Raw genomic sequence first — 12,794 nt, 5'->3', positions numbered from 1 at the left:
GGATGTCCCCAGCTTTCTATGTGAAGAATGGCAGGGTCTGAATCATTCAGGACTGAATCAACAGTATACAAAGAAAGTACACACTCAAGGACTTTTCCATCAGTTAGCATCAACCATCATGGGGTGCTACTGGGGAAGAGTGCCAGGGTATAGTGGGAGACAGTTTATTAGAACTTGTGGGCTTTCCAGAGCCCATGGGAGCTGGCTACATCTCTTAGTAAGAGCAGCTACAGTGTAGACATGGACAAGCAAGGTGAGGAGGGCCACATGACCGGAGCAGAGGAAGCAGGCAGAAGAGCCAGGCAGAGGAGGGCAGATCACTTGGCAGAGTGTCTAGCCAGAGCCGGAAGCCAGGGTGTGATGTGCCCGGAACTGGAAGGAGTGTGAATGGAAGTGATCTCTTACAAGTGTAAGAGGATTGCATCTATCCCTCAGTGACAGGAGGATCCTCTGGAGAGAACGACAGACTGGCAGCGAAGGGGGGAGAAGAGCAGCTTTCAATTATCTGTGCTATCTTTCCCTACCAATCACTGCCGATGATGAATAGGTGTAATAAAAGCCAATATTCAACGTTTTCAATTTACATGGAAAGAAGGTCGTAATACATTGTTGCACAGAAGAAATGGCAGGTTACTACACAATGGATAGAATCCGACCTTGCTTTTTCCATATACTTGAATGTGTAGAAACCCAGGGTGGGTTTATATAGATAGGGTTAACACTGAGTGAGATTCCTAGTGAATTTTATTATTTTTCTCATCTGTATCTCCCCAAATTAACATGCATCATGACTGAATGAGATAATTCACCACTTCAGCACAGGTTTTCTCTTATTCAACTTAACATACTGTGATTTAGATTCGTCCATACGTGGTATCGGGATACCCTTCGTTTTTAACAATGAAGTCTCTGTGTGTGAACTGTATTTTAAGATAGATGATTTCAAAGCAATTATGCAACTTCAAACTCACCAGAAAAATCTCAGAGTAAGAAGGTATGTGGAAGTAAGCAAGAAAAGGGAGAACAATCCTCCATCGGATGGCATAAGGAATGCTTAGAGATTCCTACCAGGAACTGGGTTCTGGGGAACAAAGGACCTTTCATTCTCAAATCTGTCTATGGACTTCAGTCGGGATTTCTTCTGCTCTGTGGTGAGACCTGGTCTTATCTCCCATTCCGGGCTAGTCTGGAACTTTCAATCTTCCTGCCTCAGATGACAGGCTTGGGATACCATCCAGGCTGTTCTGCATCTACAGAGTCAAACATCTGTTTAGGTAACTCCAACATTTACTCATGCGGAGGCAGACAGCAAATCAATTATCTGTATGGGGGACTCTTAACTTTACTAGAAAAGCGGTAGAGAGCAAATATCTGATAGCTTTAAAAGTTGTCCTAAATTTCAACCAATCCCCATGTCATGCCTTACAGCAAAGCTACCTAACAACAAGCACAAGCTTAGGAAGTAAAGAGTGCTAAGGTGTTCAAGTAAAACTTAGACATTCCTGTAAGCCACGCCCAGGGGCTTATCAGTACAACTACTTGGGAGACTGAGACAGGAGGATCATGAGTTCAAGGCCTATTTGAACCACTGAGTGAGTTCAAGGCTAGCCTGGATGATTTAGTGAGATCCCATCTCAAAAGTTTTTGAGAGGTAAAAAGAGGGTTTGGGATCAGTGGTAGAACCTAGCATCTGTGAGTTAACCTCAGTACCACACACATGCATGCATGCACATGTGCACATGCACATACCCAGATGCACACGTCTGTCTGTCTCTGTCTCTCTCTCTGTCTCTGTCTCTCACACACACAAACACACACACACACACACACACACACACACTCATTTGTAAGAAAATACTTTTTCAACTAAGGACTTTCCACAAGGGAGCAATATTTAAGGTTTACTAATATTTATCATTTATATCTAATATTTTGAACAGTTTATTCTTAAACATGGTAGTACATATCATAAAATAAAAATATTTGGGGGATATAAATTAAAAAGTATAAAACTAGATAGGTTCACAGAGGGCACAGAAAAAAAATCCCATTCTTACGGTTTCTCATGAAATAATCAGGAATGACTTTCTTCAAGCCAAATGCGACAGGTGTCACCGTGGTAAGAAACATTTAAGCTATTGTCCTCACAATGCCAAATATTTGATGGAAAACAAAAAGAATTCAGTTCTAGGTGCCAATACTAGATCTTTATGACATCATTCATCCAGATGCGTGCAAAATCTGGATTGTAAAGAATTGAAGTTTTTGTGGTCAACACCATGAGTACTTAGTCTTTGAGTTAAAGAAGGAACTTATGGGAAAAAAGTAACACTGGAAGAACCACGTTTTCATTATAGACAGATAAACAAAGTAGAAAATGTACAGTTTAGATGAGGAGAATTAGTTTGTATAAAATACCATGCAAAATACAAACAAAAACACTATGCAAAATATAAAGAAGACATTTTAAAGCTGTATTTTTCAGGTGTTCCATGAATCGAGCTGATTAAACTCAAGCTTTGAAAGAAACAAAACAGCCACCCTGTATGGAGGGAAGGGAGCCCCACTGTCTCACTTTTCACTGAGTCTGAACATACATGTCCAAAGCACACAGCAACACCCATCTTCTAGGATGGCTGTTCTCTGGCAATGGTACGACTTCAAACCACCAGGACAGTTTTGGAGTATTTGAAGGTATGGGAAAATAAGCAAATAAGTGTGAGAACTTGAAGGCAGGGAGGTACTGAGTAGGAATTTTAATCTCAGACACCATGTGCAAGCCAGATTTAGAAGAAACAGCAGAAGCTGGAGATTCAAGAGGAGAGCGGTTCCTCTTCTTGGGAACTCCCTTTTCTGCTTAGAGCCGGACTTTCTGGGGTGCTGCTTCAGTGTAAGGGGAGGGGGGATCAGAAGCAGTGCTGTAGGTAAGTACAGTAGAGCAGAGCCGTGTCGGAAGGGAGCAGACTCAGGAAGCTCTCGAGAGGCTGTAGACAGAAGCTAGGTACCTGACATTTACACGCTAAGCTCATGCACAGAACAACCTGAAGGAAACTTCAAACTGTGTCAAGAACCTCAGAGACAAAATCATTTCGTGGTTATCAATGATGAAAGTGTGTGGTCATATTTTGGTTAGGAAATTGAAGAGTAGTTTATTCTACAAACGTGGACCTAATTCTCTTTCACGGTCCTCTACATATATGCCGTGGGGCCCAGAGGTTTGCTACATCTCAGCTCACAGCAGGCACTTTAAACCTGTTTTAGAAGAGCTCTTCTTAGCCTACACAAACCCAAAAGCACCCGTCTCCTGTACTCAGCCAGCTCAGGGTGTTCTGCACCCTACTTTCAATCAACCATTTCAATATGACTTTCTGCTTAGCACCACCCAGTCACAGCAACCCCTCGGTCACCTGCTCCGACACACTAGGGACTTAATAAAGGGCTTAGAAACCTTTTGTCCCGCTCCCGGCCCCATCTTTTATAAAGTTTACCAGTTTCCTGGGGCCATAAAATGAGAGGAGTGTCTGGTCTCCCAGTGGCTGCTTCGATACCATGGAAAACAGGTTCCACGGTGGAGCTTGCCTGTCTGCTTATAGCTGCAGAGCCATGGCTGCCACAAGGAGGGAGTACACACTGCCCTGCCAGCAACCTTAATTTGCCATGGCAAAAGCAGTCTGACCCAGATGTTCTCCTCTCCTACCCCAATACCATAAGCAGATCCCAGGCATGTTGTTTACGGTTCCTAAGAGAGCACCTGGCTACCTGGCTACACTGGGCTACCGGGCTTCGAGGGATGGGGTCAGGAGGAAGAGAACTGGAGAGAGCATGTGTGACCTGGTGTGCCCCAAGACACATCAGACTGCACCTGATGAATAAAACAAGCTGCACCACATACAGAAAAGATGAGAGCGGCCCACCTGTGTCTGTTGAGGGATATTTACAAAGCTTGGATCCCGTGGTCCAACACTGACGAATCGGTTTGCGGGGGAGGTGCTGGGTGTCGAGTAGGCTGTGAAGGGAAGGGACACATGCGTTCAGGAAGCAGCACGAGATTGCACACACAAACAACACCAAAACACACAGTCTCCGAGCCTACGCAGCTGATTAATGCAAACACTGTAGCTAGCAAAAGGATCTGGCTAGCAAAGGGAGGGGCGGGCAGGGATTGGCTCCCAGGGACCGCTGGGGTTAAATGGCATCCAATTGGTGCTTGGAGGAGTTGTTTTCTCCTCAGGTCATTCAGATTAGAACATGCAGGACATTTGCAAAGTGTACTTTGTATGTTAAACATGAGTTCTGGGGGAGAAAGGGGGGAGGGGACGGGGAGGAGGGGGGAGAGAGACCCCAGTCTTAGTGACAGGGAGAAGGAATGGGGTAGGAAGTGGAGGAACAGAGACTTTACAGCCATGCTCTCTCATCCACTATGCTTGGAAGAGTCACAGACCAGTTCTAGGCCTCCACAGGTAGAGAAGTCTTACGGAGAGAATGAAGGGGTTTTCCAGGAAGGGGGTGAAAACCCAGCTAGAGCAAGCAGCCTTTATGGGCCCAGCAGCATCTGTGGAATCTTGAGGATGCCCAGGTGTGCTTGAAACCTTCAGGCTACCACTTGTCCCTTCCCAGGACCCTTCTGCACAAGATAGACTGAGTTGTCACACTGAGACCTTGGCCACCACTTTAGAGTTCACCCTCTTCGCTGGACATGGAAGCTTTGTCATTTTATGTTTATGAGTTTCTTCGCTAGAGAAAAGAAAATCAGGGGCTTTCCGTGAGCTGCGAGCCCAAATACATGATGTTTAGGTAGGTGGTCCCCAAACTCACTTTACCACAAACTCCAAAAATTTAGCTCACATTCTTTCTCTGTCCTAGAATCTCTAGATTGCTATTTAATTATGACTTTCATTTAATTCTCTCTCTCTCTCTCTCTCTCTCTCTCTCTCTCTCTCTCTCTCTGTGTGTGTGTGTGTGTGTTTGTGCGTGTGTGTGTGTTTGAATATGTACATGTGACTGCATTCACCTAAAGAATTCAGAAGACAGTGTCAGATTTCCCTGGAACTGCCTGACATTCATGCTGTGGATGAAACTGGGATCCTCTGTGAAAGCAGTAGTACCTGTTTTTAACTGATGAGCTAGCCTGAAAAATTCAAAGTATAAAAGACTCTAAAAAACTAACTCTAGATAGACGCTGTCTAAAGAAACGAAAATAGCTCATAATTTCTGGCACGGCAGTTTGGCCGCTATTGACATCACCTGATTCTCTTGGAGTTCTCGTGCATCAGGGGAGCTCATGCTTCTTATTCAAGCCCACATAGGGATATAATCCCTGCCAATTGCCCCAAATCCTGTTGGTTACCCTGATGGTGGTAAGAGATGAGCCATTCAGCCAGTCTGTGGTCCCATGGTACAGCTGTGACCCAGTTAAACTGTTGAGCACAAGATGAACCTCAGGGCCCTTTGAGATCAGGGAAGGACTGTGCTAGGTGCTTTTATCCACTAACGGTTTTGTATAAAAGATGAGGATGCTCTGTGCCATACTGTCTAATGATGGGAATCTGCCCATTTCCTCTGGGCTATCCTCTACGCCAGGAAGTTCCAGTTGAGAGAGAAGTCTACATTCAGCCCTTACACCAGCCAAGTTTGCGCTTCTTTTACCGTTTAGCCTATGGCTTTACTTTAACACATGCTAGGAAATATCAAAGGAGATCGGTGTATTGAAAATGTGGACTACAGTTCCTGCTTCTAGGACACAAGAAGAATGGAGAAGAGTCAGGAGCATGGTAGACTGAAATGACCTATTGGACCCATCAGGCCAGGGGAAAGAATTCTTTTTATTTGTGAATGGGCAGGTGGTTTGTCAAGGCACAGAAGTGAATGGAGAGATGTCTGGGTTCTGCAGCTAAATGACCCATGCTGTGCCACAGCGCGGCCCTTAGTCTGATGGTCCAGGCGGACCAGCGTGCGCTGGACAGCCGCTTATCATAGGCACACAGCAAAATTTCTGAGAATGTTTCTTCTATACCTGTGACATCCCCAACAAGCACACTCATTGACCACAGCTTGCAGGTTACTAGGGTGTGTGTGTGTGTGCTTTGATACACTGCTCACCGTAAAGTGGCTTAGGTTGGGAAGACCTTTTATTAATCCTATTACCTAATTTGCCTTGACTTAAATGGTGACGTTATTACTTCTAACTTGTTTTCTCCTTCCATCATCGAAATTAGAGTGTGTGGGACATTTACAAAGTATACTCTCTGTTGTTACACATGAGCTCCAGGGTAGAAAGACATACCCTGGGCTTAGTGACTCAGAGAAAAGAATGAGGCAGGGCAGTTATCTGGAGGACTTTGGACACCTAAGCTGTAGTCTTGTGCCTAGGAAAGATGATTCTACAGAAAGGTAACTTCTGGGCACATTTACAGACATAGAAAAATCACGGGAAATATGGAAGACGGGAAGGAAGATAGGAAGAAGGAAGGAAAGGAGGTAAGGAGGGAGGGAGGGAAAGAGTATGATGCCTTTTCCACATAATAGCTACAGCAGGCAGAAACTCAACTCTAATAGGATGTTAGTTCCTGAAATGATATGAGAGACTTCCCTCAATGAAACCATGGAGTCAGGGACTTATATTACTGAGTCAAACCTCAGCTGGAGCTTAAAAAAATAAGTATATGTCACAGCAAATTAATTATATACACACAAACAAGAGTTTCTAAAATGAACAAAACACCAGGGCAAGATGGGCAGTGTGGCCCTTAGCTACCGACAACTGGGCCATGCTCCTGCTGTAAAACAATCATAGTTTTCTTGATAGTTTTCAGCCTATTGGAAAGACCAATAGTCAGACACTGTGGGAAGAGCTTTGGGAAACCATGGAATCTGGAAAGTAGATAGCGAGGGATTGCTACAGACATCTTGAGAGTTTTGAAGGAGAGACCCAGAGGTAACTAGAGACCCACACTGCCTTTATGACAACTGCATATTTCATTTTAGCTACAGAATCTTATTTTAAAAGTCCTTGTTTAAAAACATATTATTAATTATTAGGCAGCGTCTGAAATCCGGTGTTTGCTTTTTGTTTTCAGACATTTTACTGACGCCAGCATGGTCTACTTTCCTAAGCTCATGGAAGACGTATTTGAAGCTGTCTCCAGCTCTTTCTGAACCATCTGATGATATTTCCTCCTTCATCAGGTGCTATTTCTTCATATCATCAAGGAATCTTACCATATGGGCCTTTACCATAGTCTTAAATACCAAAATTCAAATCATGGTTGTTCCCCTCCAAAGAGTGACATTCTTCTGGGTTCTTCATATGCACGGCTAATCCCATACTCCTTTACGGGGGACATGTGCCCTCTTGCCATTGTAAGAGCAAACGGGCAAAATGGCTCAAGAATCTCTCTCTCTGTGTCTCTCTCTCTGTCTCTCTCCATCCCTCCCTCCCTCCCTCCCTCCCTCCCTCTCAATATCAGCAACAGTTTTACAGGGCCTCTGAGACTGTTGGGAACTGTTAAGGGTAGAGAAAGTAGAGAGAACACATCAACACTGCTCTTCCACACCTCTGCAGGCCCCCGGGGGCTTAGCTTCTAACTCCATTGGATGCGGTAAATAAAGTTGCAGTTGGTGTAGGGCCTCCTTTTCTGAAAAGAAGGAACAGGGGAAGCATGCTGAAGTCCTGGCATCTCCAGATGAATTAGTGCTGACTGCAGCAGCCCTGAGCCAGTGACACTTGCTCACGCTAGTAAGAATTTGGTGGCTATAATTTTGAATGGAGGTTATCACGTTCCTGTCTTTGTTTAAAAAAAAAAAAAGAAAAGAAAAAAAAACTAGGACAAAGATGCTGCTGTTAGGATATCTATTGCAAAATCAGGGGGTATTTCACAAGAGTGTAATCTTCCAAACGTGGCAAATTAGCAGACTGAATTTGTGCTGCTGCAGTGGACCTAGGCGGGCAGTTTTAAGGTGTAGTTTAGCAACTGAAATGTGATATGAAAGGCAGGAAGGAAGAAGAGAAAAAAAACTAGTCTGGGTCTCTTTGTAAAGTGTGACTGCAAAAGGGCCCCTCTTTGGATATTAGGATTGGTCTGTATTCTCATGCTCTCCCAGGAAGCTGAGTGCTGGGTTTGCTCTGGGCTGAGCTGCTGGCTGGGTGGTGCTCTGGTGACTGGGGTCAAATAATGCAAGAGTCCAGGTGAGCATTGAGCCTCTGAATTTACTTCCAGATGCTAGAATCAAGCCTTGCAGGTGGGCCTACTCTCTGCTGGGATGCATGGAGGCAGATTTGTCTCTCCTTTCATCAAAGACACCAACTCCATGAAAGTGGCCAACACTCTTTCTTCAACCTCTGGAGTCCACTGGAGAGTTATTTTAATGGAGTCCTATGTTCTTTCCCCTAAAGATGCTTATCTGCATCCTTGCCACGTGTCAGGCTCTGCTCTGCACACTGTTGCACACAAAGGTGGCAAAGATTCTTGCTATCCTCAGATGTCAGCATCGACGGAGGAAATGCAAGAGTAGAAAATGAATATGAGAGTCTAAAGGTACTATGGGTAATCTGTGGGCTGTTAAAAGACAGACAGTGACACCCTGCCAGTGACACCCTGCCGGTGACACCCTGCCGGGGGAACAGGAAGCAGTTTTAGAGGAGATGGAGCTGGCTTTTGAGATACGTGTGAGGGAGTGGGGTTGACAGGTTCCTGGAGACAGGACACTCCAGAGGAAGCAGCCTGAGCTGCAGAGGGAGGATAAAACCTCAGATGATATGTTGCCCTTTGCAAAGAAAGGCTTATTTTGAAGGATTTGGAACCCCAGTGTTTGAAAAAATGCAGGGAAGAGGTCCATGGAGTCCATTTTGTTTTAAAAGGAAGGAGTCAGTTATAGCATAAACAAAGAGAATGTATTTTGGTTACCAGCACAACAGTCAGGTAGGGCCCCATTGGGATCTTTCCCTTCTCATTCCGCACATCAGGGCTCGCCTCTCACATTTCCTCATTTTCAGAAATCTATTTTGGAGCTTCCCCTCAAAACTTCAGTTTCACTCAAAATACCTTTATGATTTTGTTTCCCACCGGCCCAGAGAATGCGCTAGTTACCGGAACGAGGGTAACCAAAGCAAGCTCGGGAATACAGACTTAGAGCCAAGACTTCAAACAGCTGCAACACTATTAAACGATCCTGTGACATCAGCCCTTGGAGGATGCTGATAAATTGCAAACTGGAGCACTTCATTAAACAATCTCCAAAATCTTCAGCTTTCTGTCTTATTTTGTAGGATGTGGGTGGGGGGGGGTGCTAAGGAAACTTACATCTTAAAAAGAATATAGAAACTATTAGAAAAGAGATTAGCTAATATCTAAAGGAATCCATTACTATTGAATTCATTTATGGATTTGAACAGCAGTTTCCTCCAAGGTCACTAGAGAATATTGGAGCTAGTGGAGCCTTCCTTTTCTTTTCTTTTCAAATAAATCTATTGGCATGAGCAAGTGTGCAGGACATGCACAGAGTTGGGGACAGCATAGGATATTTTAAGTCCTTTGAAAGGCAGAGACTTAGAGATGTTCTTCTATGAGTGAGCGGGTTTTGTCAGTTCTCATTTCGTATTTTTGAAACCTAGAGGATAACCACTCCAAATTCCCTCAGTTTGGATCATCTCTGTGCACTCGGTTATCTCTGCAAATCTTTTGTCTTCACAAACAAGTGAAACACAGCCCTCGGGGCATGAAATCAAAGTCTTATCCTTGGTACGCTACCACAGAACAACATGCCCACAAGCTTCCTGGAAAGCTAGTGAATCCTAATTTTAATATATTAGCATTAGTAGCATATATTATAGCACTGTGCATGATAGGTCTAATGGCCAACTGCTCGCAAAAACAAGGAAGGTGTCAACTCTGCCCCATGGCTTTGCTTCTGAGATTTCAAGTCATACAGAGGTTCCTCAGTGGCTCACAGGAAGCTCGGAGGCACAGAACAGTGAGGATACAGAGAGAGACTTTTACACTGAAGACGCTATGACCTGACCTTACTAAAATCTGTGTGAAAATGTGGCAATTCGTCACAAGCGTTTCCAGTGCCATTCTACTCAAATCGAGCATAACTGACTGTCTGTCTGTCTTTCTTCCTTTCTTCCTTCCTTTCTTTCTTTCTTTCTTTCTTTCTTTCTTTCTTTCTTTCTTTCCTTCCTTCCTTCCTTCCTTCCTTCCTTTCTTTCTTTCTTTCTCTCTCTCTCTCTCTCTCTCTCTCTCTCTCTCTCTCTCTTTCTTTCTTTCTGGCATCATTTAAAAGGAGAGCAGGCTTGGTTTCAGTTCATTTTTGATGGCTAATCTAAATTCTGCAACTGTCACTTATTTTTGTAGCTGCGCTGTGTGTTGTTCCAATTGATAGGACATATTTATTGATCCAAGGCAAGCATGTGTATGAGTAGGCACAGGTGAAAGTTTTATTAAACAGCACAAGGAACAGACCCTGGATTCAGCTGGGGGGGTTGCTAAAAAAAGAAACCTCGATCGATATATTGGCTCATTCTCCCTTGAAAAGCTTCTGCAACCTCTCAGAAGGCTGTGTAACTCTGGAAACCCACTCGTGGGAATTTGTCTTCAGCAGCCAATGGAAGTACTGATAAAGATTTATGCTCCAAGATGGTCATTGCAGTGCTGCCAATAAGAGCGACAAACTGGAACCAACTTACAAGGTAATGCCACATCCCCATAGTGGAGTGTTCTAGAGACGGTCGTGTCCTCAAATGGTAACTAGCGACATCACACTATGCTTACAGTAGGAAATACAATCATGTTACAGAGCTGTAATGTGTTCATGTACATGCCTATGTGCACATTAATATACATATCATGCTCAACTGGGGCAGAGACACGTGAAGAAGATGACTAGAAAGCGAGTTAGAAAGTAATTATTCTAAAGACTGAGGTGATGGATACTTTGAACATTCCATCTAGGAACTTTGCCTTTCTCCTTTTCCTTTAGATAGAGTCTTACTCTCCAGCTGAGGATGGCCCGTAACTTGGGATGGACCTGCCTCAGGGTCTCAAGTCTGGGACTATAGGCATTACCCATTATGATGGTCTACTTCCATTCATTTTTTAATCTTAAGATTACAAATGAAACTTGAAAACCATAATTAACATCTTTTTTTAAAGGGGAGGGAGATAGAGAACATAGAGGTAAGATCCAGAAAATCTGGGTAGAATCTACTTGATTTTTGATTGTTTTGAGATGGAGTCTCCCATGTTGAGCACAGGCTGGCTTCGAACTAGGAATTCTCCTTCAGCCCATTGAGAACTACCATGCTCAGCTTGCCCCTTCTGGTGTCTAATAGAAGTAGGATATGTGTAGCCAGTTTCTCTCTCTAAATGTCTGTCTGTAAAGAGGCTAGGATAGTACACATCATTTACCCTAATCTATTTTCTAACTGGGGCTCCACCCCTGTGACTGTCTAACAGGCTGCCCTTTTGACAGATCAGTCCAAAGTAACGTGGAGAAGAGAGGTAAGGCAGAGAGTCTGGACTCCTTTGTGCTTTGGGAGAAAACATCTGAAGAAAAAAAATGTGCTATCATTTACCTCGGGCTCCTTGATTCTCAGACTTGAAGGAGAGGGAATTTAATATACTCATGATGTTTGTTTCTCAACAATCAAAACCGTACCCAAAACACTTTAGAGGCAGTGTTATAATGAGACATCACAATCTGCAAGGGTAAAAGTGGCATAAATCTTGCAAACATTTGGTAATGTGTTGCAAGGAATCTTCCTACTGCTTGCTTCCTAATCCCACTTTCAGCAGGGCAGCCCATGGAGAGGATTAGCCCTGAGGACCAAAATGTGGGTCCAGGCATCTGCTGGGTCCTACTCCATACGGATGCTGGAAATGATGGGAGGGAGTGGATAGACTGCACGAACACTGCATCTCTTAACTTCCTTATGGTCGAGGTATAGTGTCCCACTTCAGAAAGTAGCACAGAGATCCTTCCCTCATATGTTCAAAACCAGTACATATCGGTCTCCCCATGGAATGTATGCATAAATACACACTCCAGAAGGGTGGGAAGAGAAGGAAGGTGCTCACGGTAGTTCCTTATGGAGAATATAACTTTCTTTTTATATTTGTGTGCTTCTGAAGTTTCCTTAAATGCCACATATTATCTTTAATAAGAAATTCTTAAAATTCACATGTCAACTTAAAAAGTAAAAAGAAAAAGAAAAGAAAAGAAAAAAGACAGGACATACATCCTTGAACTGTTGTGGTTACTCACACGGACCTAGCCTTGCATTCTACTCTCGGCCTGTCCCCTCCTCTTAGTTGACCTCAGAGTCTTGTGAGCATCAGGCAAGTACTCTCTGGTGCTGAGCTGCCCAACCCATGCAATTCTAGTCGTAGCGTCTCTTCCCCAGCTCTGGGTCCTGCTGTGTTTTTCATCTAATTCAGTGTTATGACTCTTAAAATAATGAAAACATGTTTTTATGAGGTGTTTTAGAATGTTCAAAGGAAAATCGCAGCATCACACCTGTCAACATATTATATGTTCTGGCAGAGTAGAAGGCACTGGGCTTTGGTGCTCAAGAGTCTTGAGTTTGAATGTTAGCTTCGATTTCACTTTCTTTAGAAGAGGTTTCACAATTCTACCTTAAAGCTATAATAACTGTACCTAATGCATTTGGGAAATAACCTACCCGGTGCCTGGACTTTAAGAACATTCTTTTCTTTTCCTTTGCAATTAACATCTTTTCAAATTACGTCTCTTGTGTGTGTGTATGTACTTGCATGCCTCAGCACATGTGTACAATT

At 43.7% G+C, this 12,794-nt stretch overlaps 1 protein-coding gene across 10 annotated transcripts in view; it reads right to left on the bottom strand.

Moving 5' to 3' along the window:
- Nfia (nuclear factor I/A) overlaps window positions 1–12,794 on the bottom strand; it is a 538,386-nt gene that overhangs the window by 32,665 nt on the left and 492,927 nt on the right. For 7 of the 10 annotated variants that reach the window (XM_063287181.1, XM_063287183.1, XM_039109300.2 and 4 more), the window contains one exon: window positions 3,915–4,006. The exons of the other annotated variants lie outside the window; for them this stretch is intronic. In XM_063287181.1, the coding sequence (XP_063143251.1) occupies window positions 3,915–4,006 (92 nt within the window). The remainder of the gene's footprint in view (window positions 1–3,914; window positions 4,007–12,794) is intronic. 10 annotated transcript variants of the gene reach the window in all.

The sequence above is a fragment of the Rattus norvegicus genome, chromosome 5 (genome assembly GCF_036323735.1).
Source record: "Rattus norvegicus strain BN/NHsdMcwi chromosome 5, GRCr8, whole genome shotgun sequence".
In the NCBI taxonomy this organism is placed as follows: domain Eukaryota; kingdom Metazoa; phylum Chordata; class Mammalia; order Rodentia; family Muridae; genus Rattus; species Rattus norvegicus.
This window is presented reverse-complemented; position numbering and strand designations above follow the sequence as displayed.